Raw genomic sequence first — 26,622 nt, 5'->3', positions numbered from 1 at the left:
AAGCAACTCCATTTCTTTCATCATTAAGTGCGCCACATGCACTGTCTTCCTACTCAGTGCGTCTGCCACCACATTCGCCTTCCCTGGATGATAGAGAAGCTCAAAATCGTAGTCCTTTAGAAACTCTATCCATCGCCTCTGCCTCATATTCAACTCTTTTTGATCAAAAAGGTACTTCAAGCTCTTGTGGTCACTAAACACACGGAACTGTGCACCATACAAGTAGTGCCTCCATATCTTCAAAGCAAAAACCACCGCTGCTAACTCTAGGTCATGAGTGGGGTAGTTCTTCTCATGAACCTTCAACTGCCTTGAAGCATAAGCCACCACCTTCCTCTCTTGCATCAAGACACACCCAAGGCCCTGATGAGAGGCATCACAATAAACCTCAAAGGGTTTACTCACATCCGGAATTACCAACACTGGAGCACTTGTCAACCTCTGCTTAAGCTCCCTGAAGCTCTCTTCACACCTATCAGTCCATGCAAACGGTTGGTCTTTCCTGGTTAGCTGTGTCAGGGGTGCTACTATCTTGGAGAACCCCTCTATAAACCTCCTATAGTAGCCAGCTAAACCCACGAAACTTCGAATCTCAGTCACTGACTTGGGACATTCCCACTGTATCACAGCCTCTACCTTAGCTGGATCCACAGCTATACCCTGAGCTGATATCACGTGCCCCAAGAACTGCACCTCTCTCATCCAGAAGTCGCACTTTGACAACTTGGCAAACAGTTGCTTCTCCCTCAAAAGGCTAAGCACTATCCTCAGATGCTCAGCGTGTTCCTCAAGCGTCCTGGAGTAGATGAGAATGTCGTCTATGAAGACCACGACAAACTTATCTAGAAACGGGCGGAAGATCCGGTTCATGTAATCCATGAACAAAGCCGGAGCATTAGTCACACCGAATGGCATGACCACATACTCGTAGTGCCCATATCTGGATCTGAAAGCAGTCTTCTCAACATCTTCTGCCTTCACCAAAATCTGATGGTAACCTGACCGGAGATCAATCTTGGAGAACACGGACGCCCCATGAAGCTGATCCATCAAATCGTCTATTCTCGGTAAGGGGTACTTGTTTTTAATGGTCAGCTTGTTCAGCTGCCTATAATCCACACACAACCTCGAGCCGCCATCCTTCTTCTTTACCAACAAAACAGGCGCTCCCCACGGCGAAGCACTCGGCCGTATAAACTGTTTCTCAAGCAATTCCTCTATCTGCTTCTTCAACTCCACCAACTCTGCTGGGGCCATACGGTAAGGAGCTATCGACACAGGACCGGCTCCTGGTACCAAGTCTATGGAGAACTCAACTTCTCTCCTAGGGGGTAAACCTGGTACCTCTTCGGGAAACACATCCTCAAAGTCCCTGACCACTGGTATTACTGTTATCCTCTCCTCTTTCTCAACTTCCATCCTGGCAATGACCATATAACACTGTGCGCCGTCCCGGATTTCCTTCATGACCTCATTCGAAGACAACAACTAAGGCTCCTCCGAGCTGTGGAACAACAGCTTCTTCTCCCGGCAGTCGATGAGAACGTGATTGGCAGAGAGCCAATCCATTCCCAAGATCACGTCTAACCCTTGTAGAGGGAGGCATATCAGATTGACTTTGTATACGCGCCCCTCTACCTCAACTGAGCATCTAGAACACAGAGAAGAAGTCCTAACTAATCCAGATGCCGGAGTCGATACCACTAGATCAAACTGTAGCTCACACACCGGCAGACCCAACTCCCGCACACAAGACTCTGACACATATGAGTGTGTCGCTCCAGAATCAAAAATCACGCAACATGATTTTCCAGATATCACACAACAACCAATAACTAGGTTACCTGAACCTGCTGCCTCTGACCCAGTCATCGCAAAGACTCTGCCTGTAGCCTGAGGCCTGCTGCCTCCCCTCCTCTGCTGAGTCTGACTAGAAGTCTGGCTCTGAGTCTGTGGTGAAGGTCGTGCCACTGTTCTCCTCAGAGTAGGACAATCCCTGCCAAAGTGGCCCTCTCTGCCACAATGGTTGCACCTGCGGAACCCGGATAGCTGTGGGCAGAAACTCTTCACATGCGGTCCTCCGCAGTGGTGGCACTGGACCCTGCTGGGTGGGGAAGAAAAGCCTCTAGACCCCTGTGACTGCGGGTGAGGTCTAGCATAAGGCTTCCTCTTTTCTTCAACTCGTGGCCTGGACCCAGATGGTCCGCTAACTCTCTGTTGTGGCTGCTGCTGAGCTTCCACCTCTACCTTCATACGTTCCATGACCCTGGCCTTTTCCACTAAGGCCGCAAAGTCCTTGATGGACAGTGGAGCTACCATCAGGCGGATGTCTCCTCTGAGACCGTTCTCAAACTTCCTGCAACGCCACTCCTCATCGAGCGACATGGTATAGAAACGCCCCAGATGCTTGAACTGCTCGGCATACTCGGCCACTGACTTGTTCCCCTGTGTCAGCTGGAGGAATTCTACCTCCTTAGCGTACCTCACGCTATCAGGGAAATACTCAGATAAGAACCTCTTCTTGAAGGCTCTCCAGGTGATATCCTCATGTTTCTCTTCCATCACCAGCTTCATGCTGGCCCACCAGTGCTCAGCCTCCCCAGTGAGCATGTAGACAGTGAAAGCAAGCCTGCTCTCATCGGGGCACCTCTTGGCATCAAAGATGCGTTCCATATCTTTCATCCATTGGTCCGCCTGGTCGGGACTCTTTTTGCCATCAAACTTAGCAGGTTGGTGCTTCAAGAAGTCTTCCAAACTCCATTCTGGGGGTGGAGGTCGGGGATGAGGACCATACACCTGAGCACCAGCAGCATTCTCCCCCAACTGACGGAGAGCATCCACATGCTGCCTCTGAGCATCCTCTGCAGCCTGCCTAGCAGCTTCCATCTGCTGCATCATGAAGTGCTGCTGCTCTAGAGAGGCTTCCTGGCGCTGCATCGCCGCCTCATGCTGTTGCATCATAGCATTGCTCTGATGTGTCAAGGCTGCAGCCATAGCCTCGATCGCCCTAGCTAGGTCTTGCCCATCACCCTGAGAAGGTTGAGAAGGAGCTACACGAGGGGGTGCCATATCACTGGACACACAGAAAGCACCATTAGAAACTGGGTTAGACTGGAAACTTATCCGAACACAACCAGAAAGACACAACGAAAGCTAAGCAAACACATAGCCCACAGACACTCAGGAACGAAGGCTCTGATACCATAAAAGTGTGACGTCCCATTTAGATAGATTAATCCAATAAACAAAAACGTCGCACAGTTATAATATTTTAAGGGCAACGCGAACAAAAGAAAACGGAGTTCAAGAGTGTACTTTAACAGTCATCCATAGGAGTACTTAGAGAGAAATTTGGGCATACAACCATGCCATAAACAAAACAATTCTAAGGTTTAGAAGTTATGCAAAAGGAATGCCCTAGGAGCATGGAACTACAAGGCACTAGGGCCATAGAACATCTTCAAAAACCACAACAACGGGCCCACTAGGCTGCACCGCTACCACCATCAGGCCTACCTCCAGAAGTATTCCCATCTGCTCCCACCAATGGTGATCATCGCAAAAGAGAAAACAAAACAGAAACACACACAAACATGCAAGGGTAAGCTAGTGTAATATAATACTTATCAGGGCATAAAGGAATAAATACATAAACATTCCAGACATACAACACAGAGGCACATAGATCGTGTTATGGTAAATAAGCAAGACACTAGGACTCTATTATCCGGATACATATGTTAAGATCGGATTCACCGGACGCTTGCACTTGTGGTGGCCTCTACTGCTCTGCAGAGCCATTGCCAATGGGTTTCACCCTACCACTCACAAGGTTAGCCTTTAAGCGTCTAAGGCCATTATCCTGCCAGAGACTAGGGCCTCCCGCTACTCTCACCACTTGGGTCAGCTTGCTCTACCTGAGACTCACTGACCCTTTAGAGTTTCGGGATGCGATCCTTACTTGAATCCATATCTTAACATATACACTACACGCTACCATAAAGTCTCCCCACGAGACTCATGGAATTACGCCTATCACATACAATTTTTATGTTTCTCATACTACAACCACCACTTACATCTCATACATTCCATTGTCATGTTAAAGCATCACGAACCCACAACCCATGATAAATTCCATACCAAGCATGCCAATTTCGTTTATAAATCCAAAACACCCAAGCATATTCACTCATATCATATTTAAGGGAAAAATCAAAACAATGCATGCAATAAATCATTTAACAGCCAAGGAAACATGACACCCACTCGCACACTCGCTCAGGCGAGACGCTGACCTTCGAGATGCAGCGGATTCTCGCCCAAGCGAGATAAGCTAAAGGGGTCTCCACGAATTCTCGCTCAGGCGAGATGCTGTCTTCACAGAACACAGCGGATTCTCGCTTAAGCGAGACGCGCGACATGGGTTTTTCACGATTTCTCGCTCAGGCGAGACCTCCTCGCCTGAGCGAGACATGGCGTCGCTCAGAACGTGGACAGGTCGCCTAGGCGAGCTCTCGTGGTGGTGAGTACCCTGATACTCTCGCCTAGGCGAGACAAGCTCACTTGGGCGAAAATAGCAGCGTTCACCACTGTCAACCCACATGCAGCGGCGGGAACTGCCCAGATCCACTCCCAAACCCACATGCAAACCCATATCATTCGATAAAAACATACTAGGCACGCATACGAACTCAAAACGACCACAAACAACCCAGAAACACTTAAGACCGAAGAGTCTAGCTTCCCTTACCTTCGTTTGAGCACTACAAGACAACAGACCCTAACTGTGTAGCACAGCGGCTCCAAGAGCTAAGGTAGAGAACTGAAACTGGAAAAAGGGGTACAAAACGAAGTTAAGAACTCGACCCCAACTTGACCCACGCGTTTTAAAAACAAAGTGAGGAGGAGAAGAAATGGACAAGGAGCTCTAAAGCTTAACTTACCTGGAAAAAGAAAGGGGTTTTCTAGCTCGAAGGCGGACAAGCTTCGTGCCCTAGCAAAGCTCCTGCTGAAGGACAGAGAAGAAGGGTGTTTCTGAAATGGAAGACAAGACGCAAATGAGTGAAAAATTGTAGGGTATGGGGTCCTTCTGTAGGGCAGGGCCTTGGGCCTCCGAAAAGGCCAGGCCCATTACATGAAACTGAAAAAGAAGGCTTACAGTATTACTCCAAAGCCCAATTCAACACTATCTATACAATAAAATCAACTTTAAAAATATTAAAAACTAAGAGACTTCTTGTTAATACGCAAAGGAAAACATATAAAGGTTGATATATCATAAAAAAAAAACGTAAAAAATAATATTGTTTTCTTACAAATTCTAAAAAACATCATTTACATCTTTTAATTTTCTACATATCTGGTCAACAAACCAGCAGACTTGTTATGAATAATGAAATATATAAAATTTAAAAAATATAATAAAATATATGAGCAAATTTATTCATAAAATCCAAACAAATATAAACTATTAATGGAACAGTAAGATTTTGAATTAAACCTAATGAAAGTTAAGGTCACACTTTTAATTCTATCTATATGAGCAAACAAACGAGTCTTTCTTTGTTGAAGCAGATATCGTTCAATTTACTCTTTCACTAGTCTTTCTTTTTCTTTTTCTTTTTGTTAAATAGTAAAATACTAGTCTCAACAAGCACGTGCATATTCTTCATTTTCAAGCACTGTGTTAATTTTTAATAACAAATTGTGTAACGAACATGCGTTTTTTGTTTACAGAGTGTAACAACCAAGCTTTTTCATGACACGTGCGAACAATTATTCCAATTTTAAATAAGTTGTCAGAAAAAAAATTCCAGAAGGTTACATCTCATCTGGCACAATAAAAAAAAATTATTTTATTGGAAATGTAATTTGTAAGTATCCAACAAATTAGGGATACACAAATAAAAATGCATTAAGAAGGTTTAGTTTGATGAAAGCAAATATTTATTTTATGAAAAAAATGATGTTTTGGTAATAATATAATTATTTAATAATTGTTTTTTATTTTAAATATATTAATTAGTTTTTACAGTATAAATAGTGGTAGTCATTAATTTAAATTTGAAAGTTGAGATTCTGAAGACAGAGAGAAGGTGAATTGATAGTGTGGAGTTGATAACGGAAGAAGAAAGGAGGGAAGATATGGGGGCATATAGCCACATCGACGGTTCGTTGCCACCACCTTCCTACGCCGTCGTTTCAGGCCAAGATCCCAGGTTCTGCAAGCACGTTCACGACAACGTCCATGGCAACATTTATATCGATCCTGTAATTTCCAACGACAGTTGAATCGATTCTTTTCGTTTCTTGAATCTTATTTTTCTGTAGCTACGAAGAAACTGAAGCATACTATTATTATTTTTTAATTAATCTGATTTGTTTTTTGCGTTTTGTTCGGTTTTGCAGCTTAGTTTGAAGTTCATAGATACTGAGCAGTTTCAGAGGCGAGTTTGAAACGTTTTTTGTTGTTCTGTGAGACGGTTCATTTCCACATCCTTGTTATGTTCTGTTTATTAATTTTTTGGTTTTGCTTTGTTTGTTTATGTTGCAGGCTTCGCGAGTTGAAGCAACTAGGTGAGTTAATCATCGTTTCTTGAATCTAATTATAAGAGAGTTGTTTAGAAATTAGTAGCTGCTTGAAATTGAAATTAAATGCACTTGCATACTTATTCTTGGCAGGGTCTTTAATGCATTTTATTTTCCTTTTGAACTCACGAATAATTTTTTTGCTTTTAGATTCTTGAATTGTTGTGTCAATGGTGGGGGGATACGTGGCATGAAAGACCTTACTGCTTGGGATTTATGTAGGAAATTAGGTTAGAGTGGGACCAAGATTTTCAAGGGTTGTTGTGGTCATGGTGTCGTTGTGATGCTTTACATTTGAGGACATTGCAGGCAAATATGGCTAATGCAGCCACGGTTGTGGTCCTGGTGAGTCAAAAAAGACCTTGAAATTGTGGCCAAATTTGCAGTGTTGTACCATTTTTAAGAACCATAAGTGGAGTATATTTTTGAACGTTCCCGGCATCCGTTTGTTTAGTGATAATTTTAATTTGTTTGTTTTGTTGTGTTAGTTCTTGAAAAACTATCAAATACTTAGTTGGACTGCTATGCTATTTTGTTTTAAATTCTAGGTATCCATAGGCAAGAGGGTTTTTAATGTCCGCTAGCTGGGGAATTTCGTGGGAAAGTTGGTTTTACTGCTTTGGGCTGTCAAATGTACTTTGTGAAGTATGCCAAGATCTTTGTCTTAAGTTCAATTTAAAATAATACCGCAAGAAGATGCATTTATTGGTCATCAATACTCATTTTTCATGTGTGTCATGAAATGTTTTGAGTACTTTTAATGAGTTTTACTTGCAGGAAAAGAGTACCATGCATGTATATAGTAAAACAGGTTTTGGAGTTTTGGAAGTTCATTTATACTTGCTGTATAGCTTAGTTCTGATATTGAAATGACACTATGTTCAAGAGTATAGCTTGACAATTTGGTATAGGTAAACTGCTTTTGCTTTTAAATAAGATTATTATACACAATTGCATGTGAATCTGTTAGTGTGTGTGTGGGTATTTTGAAATTATTATATGCCAGTTTATAGTATGTTGAAAGTCCCACGAAGGTATATGTTGCATACATGAGATGAAACACAAATTGAATTTTAACGGAAACTTGAATATTTTATTATGCATTTTATGTTATGACATAACTAACACAAGGATGTCCATTATTTGATTCCCTGCTGACCACTGGCTGTAATAAATCTATTTCTATAGATAAAAAATTTGCCCTTGTAATGCAATAGAATATATCGAGGATTCTGTGAAATATTCATTTGGTCTCTCAGAAGATAATGAGTTTATTTCTTTGGTTACAAGGTAGTTCCTGTCATTTTCATGTAACCTGTAGCAGGAAGACAGTAGTTGTGAAATGTAATTTTTAAAATGCTGCTTCAAACGCTGTCATGCCATTGGTGCTCACATGGCTTGATATCCCCTTTTGAATATTCAGTATGTTTAATCTCTCCAATAAATCAATTTGTTTTTATGTTTCAGGTTTTACGAACATGGTTTATCCAGGGGCTGTGCATTCCAGATTTGAGCATTCTCTTGGCGTGTATTGGCTAGCTGGTCAATGTGTGGAAAAGCTTCATACTTATCAGGTATAAAATTTTATTTAAGTATTTTATAATTTTAAAGGTAAGGTCTTTCTGACAGGATGTTAATCTGTGTTTATGATCATGCAGGGCGTGGAGCTTGATATTGATAGATTTGATATTCAAACAGTGAAGCTTGCAGGTATGTCATGTTTCATGGAACTGCCATTGATTTTAATCCAATATAATTTCTTAATAATTTTTACTGCGGATGCCTTATTTTCTGTAGGACTTCTGCATGATGTGGGTCATGGTCCTTTCAGTCACTTGTTTGAACGGGAGTTTCTTCCCCTAGTTATCAATGGTTCTGATTGGTAATCTTATTTTTACCATTTTTATACAATTTTGCATTTAATGATCTAATTTATTTCATTTTTCTCTGTATTTTCGCCTTGTAATGTTTAGAAAAGTTTTACTTTTGTCAGTAAATTCCTTAGTTGAGATATTATGTTTTATCTGATTTTTTTTTTAAATCATTTTATGACCATAATTCATTTAATTCGTGTCATTTTTTATGTTGTAGGTCTCATGAACAAATGTCGGTCAATATGGTCGATTATATTGTTGACGAACACCGTATTGATGTTGACTCCCAGATGATAAAAAGGGTCAAGGTAAAGCTACTGCTTACCATTGTTCTTTTCCTGCATTAGATTAAGTGTCTTCAGATTTTGAGCATCACTTCCTTAACCATCATAAACGTTATGTCTGATAAATTAACAAAGTTGTCGGGTAAGTAATAAATTGGGTGATTAGGCAGTGTAGACCTGGAAACAACTTTCTTCTAGTTTAGAAGCACTGTAATTCCTCTAAACGTAATATATATATATATATATGTATGTATTGGACGTGCAGATAGCCAAGGTACATGTTGAAAATATTTGCCTTCTTTGTTCAATAGTTGCCATCAGTAGGAAATGTGTGTTCAAGCTCTGCCGTAGACTTCTTCAAAACATATTTAGAAGGTTGTCTAACATCCATTTTCCCCTCCCCACTTCTGTGTGTGGATATACTAATTTGAAAGAGCAATTACGCGGGTTTATGTTCTCAAATATTTGTTTACTTATTCTGCATTAGAAGCATATTGCATCTCTCATATAAATGGAAAGTAGAAAGAGGTTTGCATCTTCATTCTCCTAAGTAAGTCATTAATGTTGGCAGGATATGATACTGGCAAGCTCTGAATCTGCTCCTCCAAGGGTAAAGTTTTTAATTTATTCTATTTTATATTTTCTATTCTCTAGGCTTATTAAAAATTTTGATGGATGATTTTGTTTATTCTTACCAAAGTTATTTGTTACCCGTGTGTCCTTTTTCTTTTATATTTTTTCCCCAATTGTTTGTTATTTAGAGCTCAAGTGGGAAAAGTTTCTTGTATGATATTGTTGCAAATGGGCGAAATGGAATTGATGTTGACAAGTAAGTAAACAGAAAATTTAACAGTCAAATCTGGTTTATTGATCCTGTTTACATTCTCTCTTTCATGTATTCTTTGAGTTATGCGATACTGTAATACTTTGTGGAAACTATTGCTTTGCAGATTTGATTATATTGCCCGTGACTGTAGAGCTTGTGGTCTAGGATGTAATTTTGAATTTCAAAGGTTTCATGAATTTCTTCAAAATGACTTAATTCTTATCAGTAGTTTGATAATTCTTCTTAGCTGGAAAGTAAACTTAAATAAAGGTCATGTATCACTTCTAGCATCTTAAATTTTAATTTACCTACAGGTTATTGGAGACAATGTGGGTTTTGGATGATGAAATTTGTTATCGTGCTAAGGACTGTTAGTGTCATTCCTCAAAACATTTTTTCATAATACACTTCTGATTTTCCTATCAATTGTGTTTCTAATTGTTCCTTGCTCTTGGGTGTGCAATTTGCTAGACCTTACCATCCACAAAATGTTTGCCACTCGTGCTGATCTGTATAGAACAGTTTATACACATCCAAAAGTGAAGGTATGTAGTTATTTTGTTTGGAAGATTATTTTATTTTAGGTAGATGTAGATCACTCCCTTTCACCGATTTTTCCGTCTATTTAATATCCATAGACTTACCGGTCTCGTTTTTACAGTTTCTAATCCTATCTTGATGTTTTCAGGCAATTGAGCTTATGATAGTTGATGCACTTGTTCAAGCTAATAGTTATTTGGAGATTTCATCTAACATACATGATCCTTCTCAGTACTGGAAGGTTACAAGGGCTTCTTACTAATGAGCTTGTGTTAAAAACATTTATTCAATGCTCTTTTTAATAATAAAATATAGTTTACTTAAAAAATGCAGCTGGATGACACAATAGTTAAAACTATCGAGACAAGTGCAAGTCAAGAACTAAAGGAGGCCAGGGAGTTGATCTTGCGGATTCGAAGGAGGAATTTGTACCAGGCATGTTTTTAACCTGTTGCTTTTCTGTGATAGTTATCATTACCTGCTGCAATCACCTATTAGGTAGTGGTATTTTCTCAAGCTGTTTGACACGAATTCTGTGTAAACTTGTGTGGATGTGTCTAAATTTACATTCCATTGGTCTAAAATGTTTGTGTGATTAACAATTTTGCATTTATTAAATTTTGTATTTAGTATTTTAGAATCTAAGGATGAATTTTGTTGTGCAGTTTTGTAATGAGTACCCTGTACCAAAAGATATGCTGGACAATTTTAAGAAGGTCACTGCTCAAGATATTGTTTGCTCTCAGGTCTTCAATCTGGTTAACCCTTATCATTTGCAAATCATATCTAATATTTATTTTTTCTCTTCATTGAGAAAATTCATTTTTTTTATATGTCATTTGGCAGAAGAGTGGTGGAGTTACACTGAAAGAGGAGGATTTAGCTGTTTGTAATGTCAAAATTGATTTGACTCGCGGAAAGCATAATCCCCTGGAGAGGTATTGAGTGAAGAATAATCATGCTAGCTGAATATAGACCTTTATTTTGTTTTAGTTTCCTAATATGTTGTCCTAATTTATTATTTTCTCTCTTTTTGGTGCATGTTTCTGTGGCAGTATCCACTTTTTCAAGGTACATCGACAAACCTACCTACCTATCTTTTTATCAAAATATTTCTTTAATCTTATATTTTAATTGGTTTTTCCAGTGTCTATATTGTATTAGTGGATGATGTCTTCTTTTTTCGCATTAGTAAACCCTCTTACCTTGTGCAGTTTGACAGTTCCTGTGCTAATTATTTTTAGTTTAAACTGTTTTTTATTACTTCTGTTGGGATACTGGGTTTCAATTGTTGGAAATTATTGACATATTTAAAGTAGCTTCGTCCTTATCATTGGTGTTTAATTTGGAATTGAATTATGCTAGTTGTATTGAGTTTCCTTGTTCAATAATGTATTCAGGATTATGAAAGCAATGAGAAATTTACAATACCTGATGAGCGCGTAAGCCACTTGCTACCCACATCTTACCAAGATATGATAGTTAAGGTGTACGCCAAAAAGCCAGAACTGGTTAGTTTATCCTATGCTTGTTTGAACTTCTTTCCTTTACACATTCATGTTGGCTTCACTAACCTTGCTTTGTGCAATCCTATAGGTGCAGGCTATTTCAGAGGCTTTTGAAAATTTTCAATTGAAAACATATGGGATAAAAGCACAGGCACATGCAACACCACAGAAGAAACGACGTTACAATCCAATTCTATGAGGGAAAATGTATCATTACAATGATGCTATATTTTTTTTCCCTTTATTCTGTCTCACCCTTTTTTGGTATACTTCATATTCCACAATGAAATATAGTGTAAGTCCATAGAGAAAATGGGACACACTCTGAAGCTTGTACTAGAGTTAACACATCAAAAAAATCAATTACATATATGGCAGTGGTTAATTGCAACAGTTTCATGTAGCTGTATTTGGCAGTGAGAGCAATATTTTCTTGTCACTGCTAGTTGGCAGTCTCAAGTTGCAAATGTTTCTGAAATCTCATGTTGATGACAAATTGGTCCACTCTTCATGGATGAGAATGCATCTATAGTCTCTACCCTTTTAAGGCTACTAACCACTAAGCATTCATTGTGTACTACAATTGTGTCCAGTTGGAAGAAAAAGTCATCTAATTAACTTAATTTCATGTAGGACAAATCCTTTCTTGGATAAAACTGATCGTGGGATTTGACCCCAAGGCCAGGAAATAATGCTCGATTGCCAAGTTGACTCCTTATGGCAGAAAAATCTAAAAGCATATGCGTCTCGTGACAAAGAAAATTTGTGGTGTTAAGGCTAGTAAGTCATAACCCACGGTGCTTATCTTGATAGCTTAACACATTTCATGCGTAAATCACTGATGTGATTTTTGGTGAATTTTTCCTTTTTAAATCATATGAACTATTTGCTTTAACCTGTAATAATGCCATCAAAGAGTCGAAACAAACAAGAATCAAGTACACATATTACTAAAAAAATGTTTTGTTAAACTAGCTATTGATGTGACAATTCCTAAACAGAAAAATAAATAGGAACAAAAGAGGCTAACAAAATTTATTCAGATATTTAAAGCAAAAAATGTGAAAAAATTGAAAACCCAAAATGGTATTAAATCAAACTTTTTCCTATGACTTTCTTTTGGATCCATTGTGTGTGTTGGGAAGAGGCACCCTAATTTTAGTTTTTGATGGTTATGCCTCTGAGATCACGGGTGTTACTACTTGCTGCTGATAGCTCTTAATAAAAATCTCGAGCATTTTGCGATTCAGTTGAAACTTGGCCTCGTGATTCATGACTATGTTGAGACTTCTGAGACATCTTTTTGGTCACATTAAAGTCCAAAGTTGGCATTCACGGGTAAGCATTAAGCACATCATCATACAAACTGCAATGTTGCTTACCCTTTTGATTCATTGCAAAGCAAATGCCTAAAACTCCTTATTTCCTTTTTAGTATTTTCTTTTTGAATAAAACTTCACACACACACATGAGACTTGTCATACAAACATATACTCCACTATTTATTAACATTTAAAATTTTGTTGAAATTCTAGATGTCGGTGATGTTTGATGTGAGTGTTCAATAAGTTCAATATGCCATAGCACCCTATTTACCCTTCTTAAATTTTGAATAGACATCTAGAATTGGATATTATTTATTTATTTATTTATTTATTTATTTATTTATCGGTGAAGATAAATCAAGTCCAGCCTGTATCCTAAATTATGATAACGTGTTAACTTTTTTGTACTCATGATTCCAAAGTGTTAACACCGACTACAAACATCGTGATCATTGAAAATTTGAAAGCATCTCAAAGGGAAGCGAATTCAACAGAAATCATTGGTTTTGATTCACCCTTATAAGTTTGATATTTCATTTTTCAGTCACATATGGTGATGTGATGATCCTACGTTATGTAGATGCCCATTGAAAATTAGTTTGATTCTTCCATTTGCACCTTCTTGAGCTTATGTTATCTCACAAGAATGAACTTTTTTTTTTTGTTTATTTTTATTTCTCCTATGGGGTAACATAGAATATCACATTTGATGGCCAAAACTCACTTTCTTAGTTATGTTCACTTTTTTTTTTTCGCATTTTAAATTTCTCATGCTTTTGTTGGAACAAAGTATATGAAAATTCAAGTGTAACCTTCCCCAGATGATCACCAGTTCTAGGTTGTCACTGAAATTCTCTTTCAGCCCAAAGAAGCATTTTTTTTCCTTTATTGGAAGAAGTATTAAACAAGCCAATACTAGTGAGACATTTGGTTTGTACTAAGCCATGCAGGAAGTCAAATTGACATTAATGGTGAGAAAATAGTCCAGGAAAAACGAATTATGAGAATTCATTTCAATGATGACTACAACAGGAAGAAGAAGAAGCAAAAACACTTTTTTTTTTCTCTTGTCACTTGAATGCATGCATGGATGTCTCACCAAGAAATTTCTTATTGACCACCATAACGAGTTTGGCCAAATGCATATTGTTTTGGGGTTTGTTTTATCCCTTTGATATTAAGGTTTGGTTTATCTGAAATTTGAAATAAATATGATTTTGATTCTCTATTTTTTAAGCATTTAATCTTTTAAATTAAAAAGAAATACATTTAAAACAGTTTAATACATTAAAAATGTGTTTTTAAAACTCGTTTGGTTCTTTAAATATTTAGAAAATAAGAATGCATGTTTTCAAATTTTTAAACTAAAATATATATTTTTAAAATTCAAGGAATCAAAACAGAAAATCATAAACTAGATACACAGTTCTTTTATTTCAATTTTTATTTTCTCTTTGATGATGATTAATTCATTAGTCTTGCCTCAACCAATATTCCACACATTTACTATAAAGCAAATAATAACATATTTATAAATTTTAATTTAATTATAACTTTCATTTATAATAAAATTGATGCTTTTAATGATGATTAAATTCAAAGTTATGTTTACCATCATACTAGCCACAAGAGTAATTATTTTATACTCGTAATAAGAAGAATTAAATTTTTTGATTTATTCTCGAAAAAAATTTATCCAAAGACATAATTTATGATTTATTTTAAATGGATGCATGAAGAGGCACACAGGTGAACATGAAACTTCTCTAAAACTTCATTCCCTTTGTACTTAAAAATTGCTAATCATTCATCTATATTTTTGAAAATAAATAAATAAATAAATTGTTATGGTTTTGTCTGCCTTGTTTTTATCTAACAATTTCCATACATTGCTTATTTTTACCACTAACATTAAATTTTGCTTGACTATTTTGTATGGCATTAATTTCATATAATTACTATTTATTACTTTTCTTTAATTTTCATTATATCAAAATTACTTGTTATATATAGTTTTCTCATTTTTTTTATTTCTTTCTCTCCTTTGTTTTTCCTATTTAGATGAATATCCATATATCATTCTACTAAATTAGATTATTTTCAATTATCTTCAGTGTCTCGTTAACCATATAAATCAAACAACGTGAAAAATGTAAGAAAATAACTCATTTCGGGTATCAAACTAGTCCTAAATAATTATTTTAATGATTAAATGATCATCCTCTCTCTATCATGAACCTAATCCATTGGTTTCTCTACAATTTTGCTGCTACTGTCTTATTGTTTATATTGGATAAATTATATGTTGATTCGACATGTCACAAACCAATAAGGAAAAAACAAAAGCAAAACTCTGTTTTGTCCCTGTATGATGGTCAGAGTGTAAATTAATGAAACCATCACCTTCACCAAATTAAAAATTATGTGATTCTATGAAGGGTTGGACTCATCTAAGTGATGCTACCTACAATGGTGGACAAATAATCATATTTATTAAACATTAAACATGTGATTAACAATTTAATATTGCAAATTGAAATTTATATTTTTTAAATATAAGGTATTGTTTTAATCTTTGTTTATCTTTTTATAAGGCTTTTTTTAGTTATCTCTTGCTTTAATTATTTATTTTACTCTAAAAGATAATGATTTTTACTTTAATAATTTTATAATGGTTAAAAGATATTAGATTTGCATTTAAATTAAAATATAAGTTTCTGAACCATGTATATCAGTTACAAATATCATACATTCAAGAAACAAGTTTGCATCCTAAAAATAAATTTTAATATTTCAAAAAATTAATCTCCAAAATTTAATTAGGATGTACTCTTATTTTTCTCCAAAACAACAACTTTATCAAGCATAGGAGTCTTAAGAGTGAGATTTTTTTTATCCAACTCATCAATATTATATTGTTGAAAAGTTATAATATTTTGTAAGTATGTAATGAAAAGTTTAATTTCATTATCTTTGTACATGAAAGAGTATATATTAAGAAATCTCAATACATATGTTAGCATTAAAAAAAAATTCTCTAACTCTAAACATAGATATGTTACAAAAAATGAATGATGATGACAAGAAGTTACACAATTGCCTTTGTGACAAAGCTCCTTTAACTGTTTGCATGATCACCCATTGATGAAGCCAAACAACTTGTCTGAAAGGGATGGGAACATGTAAAGGTGCAATAACCGTGAATGCCATCAATGAAAAATAAAAATAGAAGAAAATGAAAAAGGAAACAGAAAAACAAAGACACACCAAACAAGAGAGAGCCACAGAGACGCACAGAAAGAGATCTTTGGTTTCAATAAATTAGAAGAAGTTGAAGGTTTTGATAATCGGAGGGAACCAAAGTGGGGCAGAAACACACGTCGTGTTCAGGCAAAATCCATGTGCCCACATGGATGATTGAGAGAGAGAGAGTGTGTGTGAGTGAGTAAGGGTGAGAGAGTGTTATATTTAGGACCTCAACATCACCACAGGTATAACAGCAGCAGCACCTGCAGTGGCAGCATAAACATACACAGTAGTAGAAGAGGAGAGACACGAGAGACCCACCAAGGAAATTTTGTTCAAGACCAGAACTTGGTCATAAAGTTTGCATCTTTTGATGATTTTAAGTGGCACGAGGTTCAAAGTCCATAGTGGGGTGTGGTGAATTTTATTTTGGAGCGGGGGAGGAAGAGAAGAGGTGAGAGAGATGAAGAAGAGTGAGAGTGGGGGGTATGTGAGAGCGGATCAGATAGATCTGAAGAGCTTGGATGAGCAGCTTCAGAGGCATCTTAGTAGAGCATGGACTATGGAGAAGAACAAGGAGAAGGAGGAAGAGGAGGTTGAAGGAAGGTCCACAAGAAGCAGACAAGAATGGGAGATTGACCCCTCTAAGCTTGTCATCAAGACTGTCATTGCCCGTGGCACTTTTGGCACAGTTCATCGTGGGATTTATGATGGACAAGATGTTGCAGGTAGTACACTCTCTTGTTTTGGTCTCATGCTTGAAGTGTTTTGAGTTTTCGTTTGATGTTTGTCTCTTTGTTTTATTATGTAACTGACCAAGTCTAGAAAGAAAGAGGAAAAAAAAATTATGCATGGTTTGTTTTTCCCTCCCTTTCTTGCACTGTATTGTTTAACACCACGCCCATGTGCAAGGGGGAAGTTTTATTCACTTATGGAAGTTCATGCAGATGCAGTTGGTGCTTTTAAGGTGTACTTGCATAATGTGCACATGCTCCCAAACTGTAGGTTTTTTGGTTTTTAGGCCTTCTTCTTTTGTGATTGTCAAGGTTTCATTTCATAGGCAAGTGCATTATCTACGATGTCTTGCTTGACTTTCAATGGGAGTGTTATGAAGGGTTCGAAAGAATTGTTCAATCTTATGTATTATTTGGTCTGCAGATCCACTGTTTAAGTTTTATTTTGCATGTTCCTTCTTGTGATTTCGTTTTACTTGTACCTTTGCAATCAAGCAAGCAACAACTTTTGGTTGAACATGACTCTCTGTTCTGCTGTTTTTTGTTTCCCCAAGTTCTTTGAGAAGGCATCTTAGCTGATAGTGTTTGGTTAGCCATAACTGCCTAGCATTGAAACTTTGTGGATCAGGATTTGCACAATCCGTGATTCACAAGATTGAGTACCCTTTACTCCTTTTCTTTTTGTTTTCCCTGGAATTCACAAGATCTAGTTGACTTGACAGTTATGTGCATGAACTTTAGTGTTTATTTCTTTTTCAACTTTCTTGTGTTCTTGGTTATTACTGTTGTGCCCCTTATTTTACCACCATGGGGTTGTATAAGGATTTAAAAAAGCAAAAGGGTTTAAGTTGATTGGTTTTTATGTTGCCACACACATTTCTCGTTCATACAATATTCTTCTAGTGGTAGCCAGTTACAGGAGCTCTTCTCGTGAGAGTTAAAATCATCAGTGATGGCAATGCCTTTTTGAGATTTCATGATTGCCATGATGATAACAATATGCTAAACTTTATTATCTTTTACAGTTCCTGGATGCTAAACCTGTTCACCCTGCATAAATTTAGATGAATGAACAGTTTAACTTGTGAATGTGCATGCATGCTCTCCTGCTTCCATAACTTGCAATCAATCTTCCATTTTGTTTTTCTCAGTTAAGCTCCTTGACTGGGGAGAAGAGGGACATCGATCAGATGCTGAAATAGCTTCTTTGAGAGCGGCGTTTACTCAAGAAGTTGCCGTTTGGCACAAGCTTGACCATCCTAATGTAACCAAGGTAATATTGCTCCTTCATTCTTCACTTGCCTTAATCATGTTTGTCCTTTATCTTGTGCTGTGGGAACGGGTAACTCCCTTTAACAGGTGGTATAAGTTCTGTTACTTGCTACTTAGTCAAAAGATGATGAACAAGATGAAAGGGAGAAGATAAATGATGATGAAGATCTTGAGATTTAATGTGTTACTTGAGGCTAATATTGGACTATGTTCAAGCTGGAAATGTGGTAAAACATTCTAGGACTACAACATTGCCAGAATCTCAAATAAATTCTCTTAAGATTTATTTTCTGTTTTGTCTCTAATATGTTGGGGCATGGGAAAAGGATTAAGTGGTAGTTGGGTGGGTGCATTAAGATCTGCACCAAGGGGAAAAACCTGTGCAAGTGTACAGGGCAGTAATTTGGTCTGGTCTTCAGGTTCCCCCACAAGTAATGCATGAAATTTTCATCATAATTTCCAACATTTATGTGAGAATCTGCTTATTCATTCTTACTGTCAAATCTATTTTGCAGTTTATTGGGGCAACAATGGGAACATCAGAGCTACAGTTACAAACAGAAAATGGTCATATAGGCATGCCAAGTAATGTTTGTTGTGTTGTTGTTGAATATTGTCCTGGAGGCGCTCTGAAGACTTATCTTATTAAAAACCGAAGAAGGAAGCTGGCTTTTAAAGTGGTTGTTCAACTGGCTCTTGACCTTGCAAGAGGGTCCAATCTTTTTGCCTTATCTGTGTCATATAAGCTCAAAAGAATAAGCTTTTTTTTTAAGCCTGAAAACTCTTTATTATTTACTTTACAGGTTGAGCTATCTCCACACAAAGAAGATTGTCCACAGAGATGTTAAAACAGAAAATATGCTTCTGGACAAGACACGAACCTTGAAAATAGCTGATTTTGGAGTGGCTCGGATTGAGGCTTCCAATCCTCATGACATGACAGGTGAAACTGGAACCCTTGGTTACATGGCTCCTGAGGTATATGCTCCAATTCCTTTGAAAACATCTCTCTCTTGTGCATTGTACTTTTGGGATTTGTTTCAAACACTCATTAATGTCTAATTCCTCTGCATAGACATTTTTTAAACTCTTAGACGTGTTGAATGTGGTCAAATCTGTTGTCTAACTAATTGTGAAAGAATTGAGATGATCATTCTGCTCTTAGAAATATAGTGAAAATTCACTAAAACAAGTTCTTCATTAAAGTATTTACCATTTTTGGAAAAATAAGACATTGCATTGTTCTATTACTGTCTATACTTTTATCAGGCATTCCTTTGTTTTATAATTCAGCCATCAATTATGTATATCTCCATGTTCGTTTTGATACATAAGTACTGGAAGAAATCTCTACATCAGAAGGTCCCATTTACAATTAATGACATCTTGAACTTCAGCATATTATCACTAATCTTCAGATATTTACAGCATCTAGCACAAACATTGTTTTTCTTTTTCCTGAAAGTATTCTAATGACGAGTCTCTTCAATACGAGCCATTCATTTAACTGTAATTGACAGTTCACTCTCTTTAAACACACAAGCCTTGGCATATATTCTGCTTATGTTACAATCATAAATGGTTTGGTTTTGCATAAGTAATCCATGTTTTCATAGATGTTGTATCTATGAAAATCTTACCTGAAGAAATTGAGCAGGTTCTAAATGGTAATCCATACAATAGAAAGTGTGACGTGTACAGTTTCGGCATATGCTTATGGGAGATATACTGCTGTGACATGCCATATCCAGACCTTAGCTTCTCCGAAGTGACGTCAGCTGTAGTACGGCAGGTATATGAAATAAGGACATTTACCTCTGACAACTGATGTTTTCAAAATCCAAAGTCTGATTCCTACTCATGATATTAAATAAGGGCATTTTTGTTCAGATTCAAATATACTATTTTTTTACTTCCATTATACATTCCTTAATCCATGTGCTTTAACCTTAAACATCATATAGTTATGGGAAAGAGTAGTAGTATTTGCTAACAATCACCGACTTGGACAATTGTTAGTTTGTTTGCAAATGGTCTCATACAATCATATCTGATGTTTATGCATTAGTAAAGTAACTATTCCAACATGTTTTATGCATACAATTGTTAACTAGAATCTTTGTGGAACTGCAGAATCTGAGGCCAGAGATTCCACGATGTTGTCCTAGCTCTCTGGCAAATGTGATGAAAAGATGCTGGGATGCGAATCCTGACAAGAGGCCAGAGATGGATGAAGTGGTGTCCATGTTGGAAGCTATTGACACTTCAAAGGGTGGAGGTATGATCCCTCTTGATCAGCCTCAGGGTTGTTTATGTTTTCGGAGCTATCGAGGACCTTGAAAGATTTTTCACTGTCGAGGAAATCGATTATGGAGGGATGATATACAGCATTCTGGAAAATCAGTTTGTATTTTATTTCATTGAAGGAATAGGGAAGAAGGAAGACTCAGGATGGAATGCATACACAAAAACTGTGAAGGCCATAGTTAATGATGAGCTCTGCAATTACTTGTTACTTTGTTGGGCTATAATTTTTGTAAAGCTAATTGTGCTCTCTCCTGATTGCACCCATTTTTATGATATTTTCTATGTAAGTTGTACACTTGACAGTAGTAGCATGGATTGTTCCAACACTAATATCAAAGTCCTGAGGGGTCATTTGATGTCCTTTGAGCTTACAAGTGATCTGTTTTGGGAAAGATCTGCTCATGTGCAGAAAGACACCTATAATAAATATATGGAATAAATATACAATTTGGCTGTAAAACATGTGTCTGTTGAGATTGAGGAAGCTTTTTGTTTATCCAATTCACATTTTAAGTGGTACAATCTTACATGATATTTTAATTATAAAGAATCTCATGTGAGAATATCTGATTCCCTTCAGAATGGTAAGCTATATATCGACAGTTATGAACATATGATAAGAAAGAAGTTTCAGAACTTTGCTTATAATCTTCAGATCGAAAAGGTTTTTAATTCTTTTCGAAGTCTTAGATATACTATAGATAAAGTTAATTTAAAATGTATAAGTATATGCAAATTTGGTTTTATAAATTGATTTTGTAGGTTTGAGTTAGATTTAAATTTTTTTTAACAAATTGTATAAAAAACAAAGTAGTTGATCTAATTTTTACAAACATTATCTGAAGGTAACCATCTTCTCAAATCAAGTTTCTGCTTTAAATTATCTGTGACTCTGATCATCTAAAATGTTCGTTAATGGGGTCACTTCCCCTGAAACTCTGCTATGTATAAAAGATCCTTCTTTTGAAATTCTGATTGAGATGTACATGAAGAATTCTCTTGTTCTACAACTGTTTCTGATAGGTTAATGATATCTTCTTCCATTTTATTTATTACCCTGCAAAACAACAGAACTAGAGACTAGGGAAGTTCAGTATACCTTCTTTTGGGTTACAGCTTCAGAAGAAACTTCATCTAATAAGGGACCCCTTTTGAATCAGCTCTGCATCACTAGGTCATGCTTCAACTGCTTAAATATGGCTGATTTCAAATGTTGCAAGCAACTTCTGCTCAAAGATTCTTTCCATGGTCGAAGCTCACAACGACAGGTATAGAAAATCGCATAAATATAAGCAAAGAGAGTAGCTCCACTGCACATTCTTGGCCATATCTGATGTTGGAGGTGAGGAAGAAAACTGTTGGGAAAACAATGACCTTCACATACTCGTAAAATTCGGAATACAAGTTGGATGATGCAACATCCACCACAAAAGAAAGATGCTTTGTTCTCTTAAGATTTTCTTTTCCTTGCTGAATGTGTGAAAGAGAATCTTTGATAAAATGTTGTTGTACAGTGTTGTCTTCAATCCTTTAAACAAATTCCCATAATATTAGTGGAAGAATATTTCCACTTTCGAACAGAAAATAATACATCGATATTTCAGACGTGATAAAAGAAGGAAAATACTGTACAGAAACTCAGACAAAGAACCTTTGATCAAAACCGTTGTTGAGTTGCATAAGTTTTTAATATTGCCCAAGTCTAATGATTGATGTAATGTAATGATGGTACAAAGAATTATGTGAAGTTCTCTATAAATGTGTATATTTATGTAGCGTTATTACTCAGGTAAATATAACCATGACAAGGTTTTTGGTCTAAAATGATAATGAGTGTTGATCCATTCATAGTTGATGTTTGTGTTCAAAGTAAACAAATAAAATAATTCCACAACTTCCTCATTGAACAATCATAATTTTATTGATGAATTGGTGGAATGAAAGTTACAAGCCGGGGTGGTGAATAGTCTTAAAACATAATAAAATCTCAAGCTGTTGAACTGAATGCTAGGTTCTAGTAAAATGAATAGTTGCTTTTCTGATAACAATGAGAAACTTAAGAGAGTAAACTTTCCACAGTAGAGCCTGCACTCCTGAATAGCCTTGAAGCAAGTGACAACAAACACTCATGTGGTATTTGTAGAAAAAAGCACAGAAAGTTTCACTAGCCAGCAATCTTGTAGCTTGGATTCACCAAATTATCAAGGCCAGAAACTACTTGAATAGATTCTATGACATCACCAACTTTGAGGTCTGCCAAGAAATCCTCGTTTTCTGTTACATAGCCAAAGACAGCATACCGACCATCCAATATATTGGCATTACTAGGAGTTAGCTCACTTTCTTTCAATAGCCAAAATATCTGGCTAGAGGCAGAGTTGTTCTCAAATTCCTATTCAACAAAATAAAAGGTGTAAGTAAAAGCTAGAAAAGAATATTAGCATGCTTAAAGAACAGCCATGTCAAAGACTGATTCTCACATCTCTTGCCATTGCCATTGTACCGAAAGCATTAAATGGAAGCTTTGTTTGAGCCTTGTATAGACCAAGCTCCTGTCCAAACAGATTATTGCCAACAGCAAATAAGAAAGTTTTCAACCTTGAGACGGTTAAAGGAACATATTTGGAAGTATAAAATAAAGTTACAAAGTGAAACTTCATCCAAGAAAATAATACTAGTAAAAATACTTATTTCTTCTGATCATACAATGAGGTCTTTGATACAAATGTGCAAAAGTACACATGCCCCAAGAGTGATAAACAGGTGAAGATTACCTCTAAAGTTGCCCCATAAACAGGTGCCTTTTCTCCATTCACCGTAATTTCTAATGGTATTGTCCTGGTTTTCTCTGTACTTGGATCAATGAAACCCTCAGCAGGGCCTTCAGGATCACCAGTTTGGACGACAAACCCATCCGCTGCATAAAATTAAGACTATCTTGGTGAATTTAAACTATATGAGAGAGTTTCTACAAATTAAGCTCATACATAGACTAATTTTAGCTTACAACAAAGTTCATTTCATTTTTTCTTTTTATTGTTTTTTCTCTTAGAAGTTTTTGTGCAGAAATTTGTCCATACACACCCATACAAAATTATAGATATCAAGATCATTCAGCTACCATGACATAAGATGAAATCCAGCCAATTCATTCTCATAAAGAATTAATAATATATATGTAGACATCCTTCCTTGTCATTTCCTGTTGTGCAATGAGAGAAACTGGTGTACCTACTATTTATTTCTAAAACATAGCTAGAGAAGGCCTAAAAGATTATTTACCAAACCAGCTATAGCTGAAAGGGAAATCACAAGAAAAAATGCATGTCCAATAGAAGTCATATTTGTTACCTCTCTGGATTTCCATGCCATCATAGAAGTGCCTTTGAACCAAGTCAATGAAATTTCCAGAAGTTACAGGGGCATTGTAACCATCAAGAACAATGTGGAAAACGCATTCTTCCAGATTTGGATTGTCTTTAATCTTGACTTTCATATCCACTGCTGCTCTCCCCTTCAATAAGGGCATATTTTGGTATTCCTCGGGCACTTCAAATGGGAAGCCATCAACCATGTCTTCTTCAACACTGCAGAAATGCAATGCCCCAGGAACATCTCAGCTGCAGTCAATGAAAGGTTCTATATGAGAAAAGTCTTTCTCAAGAAGGTTAATTTTCTAAGTCCTCGTCAATTTTCCACTGTTATGAGGAGGATTCAATTTTTGCCAACATCTGTCTTTGGACTGAGTTTGTACTCATAAACTGATCAAACTTATGAGGTTTTACAACCAAATCAATCTAGAGGGATCGTGCTAAAATGGTTGCAAATCTAGTATGCAATACCAGGTTGTCCAAATGAATGTTTTTCAATGGCTACCTGACTAACTAAACATGACACTTTGCAGTACAGTGCTTAGTCAGACCTCTAGTGCGGCTCTCGGACTACGTTGATGTATGAAGAGGTTAAATTGCTTTGCCACATCGGTTTAAGGTAAAGCCTACTTGTATCATTGAAGCAACTAACTCTTGTTTCAGTCAGTTCCTAAGGAACATGAAGTGCTTTATATTGTCATAGCACACACCTATCCATTTTTCTGCAATCCTAATAACAGCAGAGTCTCAGATTCTTAATGACTACCAGATAGAACGGACACTTAGAGAAATACATCATGACAGAGTGATAACATTTCAGGAATCCACCAATCCGTCTTTCATTATTCCAAGGAAGAAGAAAAAAATATCCTGTTCTTATTGAGTACGTGTATGGAAGGATAAAGGTCTTTCTGTGGTTCACATAAGTGATTTTGTAATTGAGATGCTTACCCTCCAACATATTGAAGAAGCTCTTTTTGTTTCGGTGCAACTGCATCTCGATTCCTATCCTGTACTATCAGTTCAAGCTCATCAATACCAGCTTCCAGCTTACTAAGCAGTTCAACTCCATGTTCTTTCTTTGACTCAGCTAAACCAGATACAATTAAGGTCTTCCCTTGCTTGAGAGATCGAGATGCCTGTCTCACATTCTACATTCCATGTAAAGTAAATCAGCTTCAATCCCTAAGGGAAATGAAACACAAAAATCCAAAGCACAAGCTGCATACACAGTCAACTTCTACAGATTGAAGAATAAGAATCTTTAAATCTTATGTCTTACTCTTTCCACAGAGTCAAGTGCCTTGACTCCAGCAATCTTGAGACTCTCTGTGATATCTTCAAGTGGCTTTTGTACTTCTCTAATGGCCTTGTTATCAATAGGAAGAGCATATCTCAACAATGCCCCAGGGTCCTTAATTGGAGGTCCAGATATCAAAACAGACAGATCAGAGAACACAGAGTTCGCTGCTTGAGCATTGGTAGGCCACCCCAATGTAGGAACTCCTGTTATTAACCCAACCGCCAGTGCTATAGATATAGCACACTTCTTGAAGGAAAATGACTTCTCATTCTGCACCAAAATACAACACAATAAGCTTTGGGGCTGCAATTCCACATTGCAGCAATCTAAAGTTACATCGTAAGCATAAGAACACAAGGTCGAGAGAAAACAAATAAAGTACATAAACTCTTTCTAATTGAAAAGAACACAAAAGCAAAATAAGTTCACACAGATAACAACTTAGAAATTTATCAAAACATGTATTCCCAAATATTCAGTATATACAATTATCACTGTAGATAAAGGCAAAGTGATTAACTAGTTGAAAAAACACTATTATTTTTCTATCAATGCTTATCTCTGGACCGAAACACTTGACTCAAGTAACTTAAGTGCATTTGGGGCAAATGTAAATCCCAAATATTCACTTTCTCAGGTATAATAGCAGCAGAGAAATTTGAACCTTTGAAACTGCTTATCTTTCACACTGTAATGTATAGAGCCTACACTCTCTTTCCCTTGTGAAATTCACTTCTACAAGTTTCCTTTTTTTAAGAAAATTAATTGTATTCAAACATGAGATGAACAAGAAAAGTAAAATGCTGATTGGGAACCCACCAAATCTCCACCCCAGATGAGCATAATCACCATTCATGACAAACAAAGAGCATCTACAATCACAAGATCAAATTTTGAAGAGACTTACATGGTTGTTCTGAACTTCAGAATGATGGGATGGTTGGTTAGAGCAACGAGCATTGAAACCTCGGAGTCCTCGAAGTGGGTAGGACAAACGGCCAGAGTGTGTGGTGTTGGAATTGAACCATTTGGGAGTGAGGGAAACACAGTAGTGGCAGGGGATAATGGCTGCCATTGAAATGATGCCAACAAAAACTTCAGAGAACAAATTTCATGTGACACAAAATTGTAGAGAAAGAGACAGACAATGAAAACCAGTTAGTTTGATAAGGTTTTAGGCAAACTTTGAGGTTTGTGTTGTATAAGGGATGGTTGCAAAAAGGGTCACCTTTGAATGAAATCCATCATCCATTCATCTTGATCCTTCTTTGGATAAGATAACATAGCATTGGGTCCCTTGCAAAGGACACATTTCCTTTCACGTAAATAGTTTTTAACATTTCATTTTTTTTTTTACTTTTCAACATTTAAATTGAAACCGCCCTTCCCCAACTTTTCTTTTTCTTGAAAAGTTAGGTAAAAATTTAAAGTAGAGCTCTGA

At 36.7% G+C, this 26,622-nt stretch overlaps 3 protein-coding genes across 5 annotated transcripts; 2 read left to right on the top strand and 1 right to left on the bottom strand.

Moving 5' to 3' along the window:
• The first annotated feature begins 6,062 nt into the window (after positions 1-6,062).
• On the top strand, positions 6,063-12,092 carry LOC114181204 (deoxynucleoside triphosphate triphosphohydrolase SAMHD1 homolog). 3 transcript variants are annotated; one of them, XM_028067589.1, is made up of 19 exons: positions 6,063-6,273; positions 6,412-6,449; positions 6,557-6,579; positions 8,059-8,165; positions 8,250-8,301; positions 8,389-8,473; positions 8,683-8,773; positions 9,321-9,359; positions 9,511-9,578; positions 9,700-9,762; positions 9,890-9,945; positions 10,047-10,120; positions 10,264-10,356; positions 10,449-10,550; positions 10,781-10,861; positions 10,965-11,053; positions 11,171-11,186; positions 11,516-11,626; positions 11,712-12,092. In XM_028067589.1, the coding sequence occupies exons 1-19, from the start codon at positions 6,148-6,150 to the stop codon at positions 11,820-11,822; spliced, it is 1,425 nt and encodes a 474-aa protein (XP_027923390.1). In that variant the 5' UTR covers positions 6,063-6,147; the 3' UTR covers positions 11,823-12,092. The 3 variants fall into 3 exon arrangements, with proteins under 3 accessions (XP_027923390.1, XP_027923389.1, XP_027923391.1); XM_028067588.1 differs by having other exon boundaries at positions 10,962-11,053; XM_028067590.1 differs by lacking the exons at positions 6,063-6,273; positions 6,412-6,449; positions 6,557-6,579 and adding an exon at positions 6,825-6,936 and having other exon boundaries at positions 10,962-11,053.
• A 4,049-nt stretch (positions 12,093-16,141) lies between these two features.
• On the top strand, positions 16,142-20,881 carry LOC114181337 (serine/threonine-protein kinase STY13). The gene is made up of 6 exons (XM_028067764.1): positions 16,142-16,922; positions 18,080-18,201; positions 18,716-18,912; positions 19,004-19,178; positions 19,858-19,992; positions 20,334-20,881. The coding sequence occupies exons 1-6, from the start codon at positions 16,658-16,660 to the stop codon at positions 20,538-20,540; spliced, it is 1,101 nt and encodes a 366-aa protein (XP_027923565.1). The 5' UTR covers positions 16,142-16,657; the 3' UTR covers positions 20,541-20,881.
• A 1,521-nt stretch (positions 20,882-22,402) lies between these two features.
• LOC114181336 (peptidyl-prolyl cis-trans isomerase CYP38, chloroplastic) lies at positions 22,403-26,409 on the bottom strand. Its single transcript, XM_028067763.1, has 7 exons — positions 26,089-26,409; positions 25,161-25,451; positions 24,830-25,029; positions 23,859-24,094; positions 23,282-23,424; positions 22,988-23,059; positions 22,403-22,899 (listed from the first exon to the last, which is right to left on the bottom strand). Exons 1-7 carry the CDS (start codon positions 26,254-26,256, stop codon positions 22,672-22,674), a joined length of 1,338 nt encoding a protein of 445 aa, XP_027923564.1. The 5' UTR covers positions 26,257-26,409; the 3' UTR covers positions 22,403-22,671.
• Between the last annotated feature and the right edge of the window lie 213 nt (positions 26,410-26,622).

This window comes from Vigna unguiculata, chromosome 4 (genome assembly GCF_004118075.2).
Source record: "Vigna unguiculata cultivar IT97K-499-35 chromosome 4, ASM411807v1, whole genome shotgun sequence".
In the NCBI taxonomy this organism is placed as follows: domain Eukaryota; kingdom Viridiplantae; phylum Streptophyta; class Magnoliopsida; order Fabales; family Fabaceae; genus Vigna; species Vigna unguiculata.
The sequence above is the reverse complement of the archived record's forward strand: the minus strand, read 5'-3'. Positions and strand labels throughout refer to the sequence as shown.

Coding starts and splice junctions, on each gene's coding strand:
- LOC114181336 (XM_028067763.1), bottom strand. CDS start 26,256: ATGGCAGCCATTATCCCCTGCCACTACTGTGTTTCCCTCACTCCCAAA. Junction 25,030..25,160: donor CACTTGACTCTGTGGAAAGA/GTAAGACATAAG, acceptor CATGGAATGTAG/AATGTGAGACAGGCATCTCG. Junction 23,425..23,858: donor TGGCATGGAAATCCAGAGAG/GTAACAAATATG, acceptor AATTTTATGCAG/CGGATGGGTTTGTCGTCCAA.
- LOC114181337 (XM_028067764.1), top strand. CDS start 16,658: ATGAAGAAGAGTGAGAGTGGGGGGTATGTGAGAGCGGATCAGATAGAT. Junction 18,913..19,003: donor GCTCTTGACCTTGCAAGAGG/GTCCAATCTTTT, acceptor TTTACTTTACAG/GTTGAGCTATCTCCACACAA. Junction 19,993..20,333: donor CGTCAGCTGTAGTACGGCAG/GTATATGAAATA, acceptor GTGGAACTGCAG/AATCTGAGGCCAGAGATTCC.
- LOC114181204 (XM_028067588.1), top strand. CDS start 6,148: ATGGGGGCATATAGCCACATCGACGGTTCGTTGCCACCACCTTCCTAC. Junction 6,580..8,058: donor TCGCGAGTTGAAGCAACTAG/GTGAGTTAATCA, acceptor TTTATGTTTCAG/GTTTTACGAACATGGTTTAT. Junction 10,551..10,780: donor GAAGGAGGAATTTGTACCAG/GCATGTTTTTAA, acceptor TTTGTTGTGCAG/TTTTGTAATGAGTACCCTGT.